General features: G+C 50.9%; 1 protein-coding gene across 8 annotated transcripts in view; it reads left to right on the forward strand.

Annotated features, from left to right (window-relative positions):
• MAP3K4 (mitogen-activated protein kinase kinase kinase 4) overlaps positions 1 to 4361 on the forward strand; it is a 113938-nt gene extending 109577 nt beyond the window's left edge. For all 8 annotated transcript variants that reach the window (XM_047733275.1, XM_047733276.1, XM_047733279.1 and 5 more), the window contains 3 exons: positions 737 to 843; positions 2247 to 2426; positions 3822 to 4361. In XM_047733275.1, the coding sequence (XP_047589231.1) occupies positions 737 to 843; positions 2247 to 2426; positions 3822 to 3842 (308 nt within the window). In that variant the 3' untranslated portion in view covers positions 3843 to 4361. The remainder of the gene's footprint in view (positions 1 to 736; positions 844 to 2246; positions 2427 to 3821) is intronic.
• The last annotated feature ends 5612 nt before the right edge of the window (positions 4362 to 9973 follow it).

A 9973-nucleotide genomic window follows, 5' to 3' on the forward strand; every position in this document is an offset into this window, starting at 1 on the left:
CTCCCCCTGAAGTGAGAGGAGGGAGGAAAGGCCTCTGTTTCTCCCCAGAAAACCTATTTCTGTTGTTCACATGGGGTTTATTAAAATAGTTCTAGTCAAAACACAGCAGTATGTTAAATACAACAGCATGGGTTGGTTTTTTTTAAGAACATAATAACCCTTTCATTGTCCAACACTTGTGACAATTCATGTTTCTCTGGAGGAGGCAGGAAGTTCAGAGCATTGTTGGCACTTTTAAAGGAAAAGGAGTGGGTAGGCACACCCAGAAGTCACTGAGTGTCTTAGCACATGGGACCGTGCTGCCCGTGCAGCCGAGCCCACGCCTGGCAGGTCCCCGCCAGTCTGCTTCATTGTGCCTTTAAAAAGGGACACGTCCACGTGGTGATGATTTGTTTTGATTGTTCAGTGCCGTAGAATTTTACATCTTCTTTTGCACATTAAATTTCTTATTTTATTGTGAATACGGTTTATCTGAAGATTTGCCATTCAAAAAATTGTCCTTTAGATAATAATTCAGTCCCTAAAATGTCCATTCAGAAAATTGATTTGAAAAATGTCTTTTCGTTTCAATGTGTCCTTTTATGTAACCCAGAGAAGGTCCTCTCTGTTCCCTGCAACAAAGCCGTTGTTTCATTTATGTGGAGTATCACACAATGTGAATTTCTGGCTTGGCTCTGTGACTGCGGGCTGCTGTGTCTATAACCCATTCCTATCACCGTGTCTGTGACTTTTAAAGCATACATGGCTCCTGAGGTCATCACTCGAGCAAAAGGAGAAGGCCATGGGCGTGCTGCGGACATCTGGAGTCTGGGGTGTGTCGTCATAGAGATGGTGACAGGCAAGGTAAGCAGAGCTCCCTTGGAGGAGAAACCATGGAGGGCACTTCACGTGAACAGAGCTGTAATTGTGGTTTGATTAGCTATTATGAACATACCATGGACACACATTCTGCTAATTAGAGAACGAGACTAAATATGAAAGATGTGACCTGTCAATAGAGTAAAGTGAAGACAAGTGACAAACTAGGAACCAAATATTTGTGAGATTAATGACTTAGAGAACTTTTAGGCGAGTGAGTAAAAAAAGTTGGAAGCTCAAGTGAAAACGTGGAGAAGCGAGGAGCTCCAGAAAGAAACGGGAGACTAGAAACTTCTGTCCCCAAGAACACTAGCGCGCGAGTGCAACGTCACTCAAGGTTGCCAACCTTGGAGGCAGCTGAGCTGTCCCTCCGTGAGTGCACGGATGAGCAGACGCTGATCCGCACGACGGGGCTTCTGCGGCGATGAGCTGAGCCGTCCAGCCAGAGGACGGCGTGGGAGAGCTGTAAACGCACACCGCCAGCGACAGTGGCTCCTCCGAAGCCCCACACACGGAAGTGTGACTCCAAGCATGTGACGTTCTGGGCAGGGCAGCGGGAGGCAGGAGGACCAGCTGCTGCCAGCGGCCCTGGGAGCGGGAGGGAAGGACGGCTGGATGGGGCTCGAGGACGCTCGCGTATCAAGACTGTGCTGTGTGCTTGCGCATCTGAAAATTCTGAAAATGTATCTTCTGATGGAAGTACTGCTAAGGAACAACTGTATACAGATATCTAAAGGGGCCTGTGTGTGTGTGTGTGTGTAGTGTGTAGTGTATGTAGTGGCATCATTTATAAAGCAGAAAATGTCAGAATCCTCTCAGGTGTTATTAGTAGGAAAATGTATTCTACCTTGAGGCTGCTGAACAAAGTAGCATTTTATTCTTACATTTTATGAAATATAAAGTAACCAGAGCTTTGCACTATTAGGATTTAATGTTCGTTATTCAACAAGGTGGCATACTGATGTCCCTATGAGAGAACTGTGGAGTTTCATATGTTTTGTTGACATTTTTATATCATTTTACATATTATATATTTTACTTGCTCGACCGTGGCTTCTAGATAATTCCGGACGAATAGAACATCCAGATGGGGTCGGCAGACTGTACTGAGCAGCTGGCTTTGTAAATAAGGTTTTATTGGCGCTCACTCATACCCATTGCTTCATGTATCTTCTGTGGCGTCAGTCAGGCCGCAGTGGGAGAACTGAGGTGCTGTGGGAGAGGTCATGGGGCCCGCAAGCCTAAAATACTTATGAACTGGCCCTATAAGTAATACCTTGCTGGCCTCTGGGTATTTATTAACATGCGATGCCTGAAAAGATTGGGCAGTTTCATTTTTTTATGTCCGTGTAATATTAAACCTGCTTCCCCCCCCCCCCTTTTTTTAGAGGCCTTGGCATGAATATGAACACAATTTTCAGATTATGTATAAAGTGGGAATGGGGCACAAGCCACCGATCCCTGAAAGATTAAGCCCGGAAGGAAAGGACTTCCTCTCTCACTGCCTTGAGAGTGAGCCCAGGATGAGGTGGACGGCCAGCCAGCTCCTCGACCATTCCTTCGTCAAGGTTGGGCAGATCCCTGTACCTTTTTCATGTTCGAATGTTTGAGTTCTGTTTGTATCTGGTACCAAAGGACATTTGGAAACTTAGATACAAAATATCTGTATGTGTATCTGAAATGGAAAAGAGCTAAATGTATTATGCCAGGGAGTTTTGTGTATCTTTTTTTTCCAGAAAATGTTCATTGAGGTTCTCTGCTTGATCCGTCCTGGTGTGTTTACGGTACCCGTGGGACTGTCACGTGGAATTTGAAATGGGACTGGGTGAAAGCCATAGTTTCTGCTCCTGGAAGCACAGGGCTTAGTAGTGACGAAGCGTTGTGCTCCGAGCTGGGCCGAGGGTATATACGCTGTGCTGTTGGGCCACTGAGAAGAGCGATCTCATCCAGCCAGGCAGTCTCAGCTGTCGTGGCTTGCTCTGGAATGAGGTGTCTGAGCTGTTCGAGAGGGTGTGGGGAGGCCAGGCAGGGAGGTGTGGGTACGGCAGGCTAATGAGGGTAAAAAAGTTGAACTGCGTAGAGGTGGATCACAGGACGTGGAAAATGGTCAAAGGCTGCGGAAGTGAGTGGGAGCCCCATGAAGGAGTTGTACTACGATGATAAGCATGACACGATTAACTGGGGTTTTAGAAGCAGAGTCCTCAGAAAGGCGCTGATACTGCTAGTGGGCTGGGCAGGGGAGGTCAGGGGCGAGTTAGCCATGATATCTGGGGGCTGCAGTGGCCACGGACTGAATAGCTGATGGGATGAGAAAGGCGAGTGAGGGGAGGGGTCTAGGACCACTCTCAGACCCCCGCTTGGGTCCCCAAGAGAGCCCGGCAGCCTGGCAGGGTGCAGAGGCAGCTGGCTGAGGGCCGGGTCAGGGAGGTGGGGGTGTCCTCGTTGGTAGATAACGGTTGAGGTGTGTTTGGAACGTCTGCTTTGGGTGGGATTCCAGACACATGTGTAGGTGACGTGGGCCCACACCTGGGACTGAGCAGGGCTCGGATGTGGATCCAGGAGACGGATCATTGCCAGGAGAAGCGCACTGAGAATGGAACCCCGGGCCAAGCAGCGCTGCAAGGGCGCTGCTGGGGAGCCCCTGCTGGAGGGGGGGCAGGTGCAGGAAAGCGGGGGGAGTGCAGGTAAGGGACAAGTGACCGGATTTGCTACGTAGATTTAGGGATTGGTGGTTAAAAACACACTCAGTTCTTTGTTGAGGCGGTTTGGGTCGGTCGGTAGTGTACAGATGTATTCTGCAAAGTGCTCTCAGGGGCCGGTTGGCAGACGTCCCAGGGTGCGCCAGTGGAGCCTCCCGTCCCTGTAGGCTCCCAGCCGGGGTCCTCGCGGCGGCGGCCACGGCTTGCCTGTGAGCCACACGCCTGCCGCGGATTGGCCTCAGGTCTCTCCTGCCTCTCCCGCAGGTCTGCACAGATGAAGAATGAAGCTCACCGGTCCACGGCCTGGTAGTGTGTGCTCGGAGAACTCTCGTAATCACTACTGTATGTAATATTTACATAAAGACTGTGCTGAGCAGTATAAGCCTTTTTAACCTTCCAAGACTGAAGACTGCACAGGTGACAAGCGTCACTTCTCCTGCTGCTCCTGTTTGTTTGATGTGGCCCGGGGCCCTTCCGAGTGACGGTGTCCGCGAGGTAAAGACGCTGCATGTTAAGTGCCATGACTACTGTACACGGACCATCGCCCCTGTCACCTGCTTCTCGTGGGACCGAGAATCGTGACATCAGTGTAGGATTTTGACCTTCCTGGGTTCAAAAGCAGCTGTAGTATTATCAGGTGTCCCGGGCCTTGTTGTTAAACTCTTGTTTGTCGAGTGCACTGACTGTGAAACCTTACCTTTTTGTTGTTGTTGGCAAGCCACAGGTTTGTCATGCAAAGGCTGATTAATGAAATTTAAGAAAAAGGTTCTTTTTTCAATAAATGGTTTATTTTAGGAAAGCTCAGTTATATTGTCTTTTACTGGTTATCAGCTTCAGAGCCAACACGTTATCTGAGACCGAGGTCTGTCCCTTTCCTTCACGTGTTCCTGTATAGAGGGGGGGTAGGACGTGCTAGAGGTGAGCCCTGGGTCCCCGGTTGGGAGCCCTACAGGGTCTGGGGTCTCCTCACTGAGAAGCCGAAGGGCTAAAGGAAATGCCACTGCGGATGCCAGAGGCCCCTTTAGATTCTCTTACGAGCCCCAGGCAGTGGAGGTCCAAGGAGAGTGGAGGCCTTGTTACCGTGCACTGAAGGCTCTGGACCTTTAAACCAAGATGTGTCAGTGCACGGTCAGTGTCAAGTGCTGCTGAATGACGTCTTGACAAGAAAGCATCTTTTTCAGAATGTCAGCATTTCAGCAGTTTTCCAAAATAGCCCGAAGTACATGTCATTGATAGTTTTTTCATCTTCTTTTCACGATTACATTTTTAAAAGATTGACCTTACAGCTTCCCAACCTCTTCTGAGAAGCTCCCAGCCTCACTCCTGACCCCTAGCAGCTGCCTCAAGGCCAGGAATCTCTTGGGCATGACGCACTCACCTTCCCTCCAGGACACTAGATCTTCTCCGAGAGGTGAAGAATTGTGTAGACGCTGAGAATTTGGTTAAGGTCTCTGTCCTTTCAAGCAGCTTTTCGGGGTGTGACGCGCACGGTCTTGGACACGTGCAGTTCAGTGATCGTCTGCGTAGCTGTGCATCCGTGCTTTCCAGTCTGCCTGAGAGCATCCCGCCAGAGGGAAGCCCCGTTTCCCTCTGCAGTCAGTCCCCACCCCTGCCCCTGGCCTCAGGCAACCCCTGAGCCACCTCTGTCTCTCTAGATTCGGCTGTTCTGTACATTTCATCCAAGTAGAATTTTACCATATGTGGTCTCTGCTGTCCGGCATCTTTCACGCCGTGCGGTGTTTCTGAGGTCTGTCCGCGTAGGAGCACGCGTCCGGATTGATTCCTTTGTGTTGCCGACCGCGCCAGTGTGCAGAGATGCTACATATTTTATTTCTTCATTTCCTGGTTCTGTTGTTTATGACGAATCGTGCTGCTCGGAGCATTTATGCAAGGTCTGCAGACAGACATTTCATCTCTCTCGGGAGTGGGACTTCTGGGTCACAGGGCAAATCCACGTTCAGTATTTTAAGAACCTGCCAAATGGTTTCCAGTGGCTGCCCAGTCCCACATTCCCAGCAGCGCCGTGTGAGGGCTCCTACCCTTGCATGGTCACCCCCGGGACGCACTTCTGCCTTTTTGATGATGGCCACCCTATGGGAAACGGTAGTTCTCTGTGGTTCTGGTCTGCCTTTCGCTCCTGATGGTGAGCATCATTTCTTGTGTGTGTTGGCCATTCTTTTTTTGGTGAGATGTCTGTTCCAGTCTGTTCCCATCTTTTAATTGGGTTATTTGTCTTCTTGTTGAATTAAGAGAGACTTTTCTACGTTTTGGATACAAGTCCTTTACCAGAGATACGAGCTACAGCAGTTTTGTCTCTCAGTCTGTGTTTTGTCCTTTCACTTTCTTAAGGGTGTCTTTCGAAGCACAGAAAGTTTTTAATTTTGAAGTCTTGCTTATTAACTTTTTCTTTACCGCATATGCTATCTAAGAAGTCATTACCAGACCCAAGGTCATGAAGATTTATACTTATTTCCTTATCAGCTCTTACATTTAGATTCGTCTATTTTTAGTTAATTTTTGTGTACGAGCTCGATAGGGTTCACTGTGCACTTCAAGTAACTCATTCCCTAACTTCAGCTGTGAACAAGACAAAAACAGTGTGAGTTGCTGCCCCAACCTCGACGGTCCCTGTCATCCGCAGGCGGCTTATGGAGCCTTTGCCTTTTTGCCTCAGATGCGCTTAGCTAGTGCGTTATTGATGCTGGCCCATTCTGGCAGGGAATGGGGTTCTGCAGTTTTGTGATGTTATTTTGTAGAAACTTCAAAAGTCTGCACCTCCCTGTGCTAGTTCACCAGCTATGTCAATATTCTCCACTGCTTTCCTTCCTCCTCATTTGCAGACACAGAGATGGAATGGCACCCGAAACTCCATTGGTGCCTTTTCCTAATTCCCTGAAACATTTGGGAACGATCCGGCTAAATGCTACAGACTTTAAGAAAGAGTGCAAGTGGCGTCGTTTCATTTACTTTTCAAATTCAAAGGGATTATTACTCAGGAATCCTAACTTTGTACTGCTTCTTCCCTTAAAATTCAACTGAACAGAGATGCCAGAAATTTCAAAAATACCGAGTTCCTTCAACATGTAAATCAAGACTATGCTTTTGTTAAAAAAAAAAAGTTAAAGGTAAAAATTATAGGAGTCTTCCTTTACTCACATAGGCCTAGGAAATTTTTCTAGATACTGAAAAGATCTAGGGTGCTTAATAAATGCTTTTCAAACAATTCAGAACCTTCCTATTAAAACAGGACAAGCTCTGCAGGGGCTGTGGACTGCCTGGTTTGGAACTGCTTATCCTTCCCTGGAGAAAAGCTTCGCTTTTGTCACGGCTAACTCTGGAACTTGGACGTATTGACCATGTACAACGTTCTGACCAGCTGCCAACGTTCAGTGCTTCATTGCACTTAAGAAAAGGTCTTATTTGTACTTTAGGAAAGGGCATCAAGAGAAGACAGGGGCAGCCCAGTTATTAAAGTGCCCGAGTCAGTGCTCGGTTCCCCCCACCAGCCTTCCCCGGTGCCCGGTGCCCAGCCCTGCCCTGTGACCACGCCAGTCAGAGGAGGAGACACGCTGACCACGGAGGAGAAGTTTCTGATACTCTTTGCCGATGCAGTACCTGTCGGAGACAACGGCTGCGAGTGGTTTAGCATGTCATGGGTCGAGGGAAATGGAATAAGTGCTTGGGCCTCCCCCATCCCCTTGAGTCTGCAGCGCCTCTACGTGAGGACTGTGAGCCTGGCACATCGGAAGGGATTGCTTTCTTGTACGTTCGTGGGAACTCTGGAGGCAGGGCTGTGGGAGCGCGTTAGAGATCGGGGTACTCGTTTGTGCCCAGGTGACAGGTCAGGCTCGGGGCTGACCCAGCCTTCCCCGGGTGCCTCTCTCAGAGGACAGAGGGGCTGGCCCTGAACGGGGGCTTGCCCTTGGGTCTACCATGTTGATCAGGGAAGTGAGTTGAGCCTCATTCATCCTGGCCAAAAAAAAAAAAAAAATTTGTTTTAAAAACGTTTTCTGATGAAATCTCTGAAGACAGTTTTAGGAAATCACCTGACTCCGACACAGCCAGCTGGGTATCTGCACAGCCACCGGCTCTCTCTGCGGCTGGGAAAGAGTCCACACATGAGGGAGCTTCCGCGGCCGGCGTTCCCGAGGGACTCCCTGGCAAAGGCCACACACGACCGTGAGTCTTGACCCCGGGGGCAGGGGCTGCTCCGCAAGCCATTGTGTCAAGGCGGACTCACTTGTCTGAAGAGCCACTGACCTGTCTCCCCATTTCACAAAGGCAGCAGCTACTGACCGCCTCGCACAGGCGGAGAGGAAGGACGGCCTCGTGTCACGGCGCTGAGCCCACGGGGAAGAGCCAGCTCTCGCCGCCAAACCTGAGCGTCCTTTCCCCGCCGAGGCAGCCCCCGTGCCTCATTCCAGCCGGAGACTTTCGAACCGTGTCGTTTGGGGGAAAAGCGTTTATTAGAACGAGAGGTGGGGCTGTGAACCCGCTGGCGCTGTGCTGTGGGACGTGGGCAGCACCTGTCAGCGTCGCACTGGACGCCTCACGTCATTCTCCACGAGCAGAGTATGAGCCCTGGTTCGGCGAAGGCCGAGACACGCTTGCTGAAGGGGGAAGCACAGCCACCTAATGGGGCGGCCTGTGGGCCCGCGACCCGTGAATCGAGACTCACCCTGCCCAGCCTGCCACAGCCGGCCGCGGACATGGGCCGCAGACACGTTCCGGGGCCCCGCGGTCTTTCCAGCACAAGCTACGCTCATGCGGCACCAATACTCCGCCCGTGCTGGCTTGGGAAACCGGCGGGCCCTGGGCTATTTGTTCTTCACGCTTGAGCCCAGCAGATACATGGACGGTCTGCCCAGTGCTCTGGGGCAAGCTGGATGCAGCCTTGTTGAGCAGAGAACAGGTGCCCGGCAGAATTTTCACGTTGGTCGGTATTTACGAGTAAGTTCTAAAGCCTCTGTCAGGCCCAGTCTGTCCTGCACGGGGACCAGCCGGACCATGGTTTGGCTCCACCAGGAGGGAACCCAGAAGCTGACAGGGTCCCTTCTGGTGACGGGCAGGCCATCCCTTCCTTCGTCACCCTTCCCAGCTGATTATGGTTGGATTTTACATCTGAATCACTGTTGTTCAGGTCCACTTACAGGTCTATTAGGAAAAGATGGATGTGTTTAATTTTTAAACGCCAGCGGCTACTTGTACAGAGTTTTGCAAGCGTTTATTTAGAGAACAAAGCGGTCGAGAGATAACTGCAGTCCTACTGTGTGATCATAGGGGGAAGGTGGTGTTCTCTCGGGAAAAAAGTCGGCAACATGGGAGACCAACTGACAGAGCTCATTAGTTCATCCTCCGTGGTCACTCCTGCTCGCTCAGCAGTCACCAAATCGGTCTGCTTCCCCAGCTGCCAGCTGCATTTTGGATGCCCGGTGTTTTTAGTAAAGAAGGTCACGCTGGGGGCTTGGTTTCCTGGAAGTGCCTCAGACTCCCTGTATCAAAGCTGCAGGGAAGTCTGGAGAGTGGCCATTGCTGTCCAGAATGCAGGAAAACTACTTTTCCCGGCTACGTTGGAGCTCAGAGCGGGGCCCCAAGCTACCATAAAATGACAGTGTGAGGACACGGAGCTCTCCGTCCATGATGGACCGCTAGGGACTAGCACTCACTACAGGTGGCTTAACCTCCGTGGGGTTTTAACTCTGTGAGACCTGTGCCCACGTTCGGGGATCCAGGGCTGGGCCTTTCTGGGGCACCATGCTCATCTCTGCAGCAGGGCAGAAGGAAAGCCAGCTCCCCGTGACTCCTAACAAAAGGCTTCTTCGTGGGAAGGCCAAGTAGCTGAGAAGATGACCAATCTGTCCCCAGACTACCACACCCTCCTGCTACCCGAGGCCCGGGTGAAAAGGAGTGCAGAGGAGTTCTTTCCCAGGGCAGTATTTTGCCTGCCTTCCTCGGACCCGGCCTCACAGCGCTGGTCAGCGGCCTGCCTCTGCTTGCGTGTTCTGTTCTAGGGCGAAGGCAGTATATGTTACTAGCACTCAATCACTCTATTCATGGGGCAAGGACAGAAGAAGGACATGTTTGTGGACACCACAGGGTCGTTTCTGAGCATTTTGCAAAGTAGCAACACGGAGGCAGCTTTCTAATGTCTCCTTCCTTCTGTGTTTAGTGCTTTCGGATTCTTAACGTGTATTCACATATATGGCCTCGTTTTTACCCTTGAAACAACCCAGGAGGCAGGTATGATCACCCTCACTTTGCAAATGGGGAAACTGGGACTCAAGGTGGGATGGCTCACCCAAGGTCGAGTGCCAGGTGCGGGGCTCGCACAGCTGCGGGCAGGACCGACCCCTGACCGCCTTACTCAGCTCTGCTGTGGAGCGAGGAGCCCCGCGTGGAGCGGCCCCCACCTCCGG

The sequence above is a fragment of the Lutra lutra genome, chromosome 6 (genome assembly GCF_902655055.1).
Source record: "Lutra lutra chromosome 6, mLutLut1.2, whole genome shotgun sequence".
In the NCBI taxonomy this organism is placed as follows: domain Eukaryota; kingdom Metazoa; phylum Chordata; class Mammalia; order Carnivora; family Mustelidae; genus Lutra; species Lutra lutra.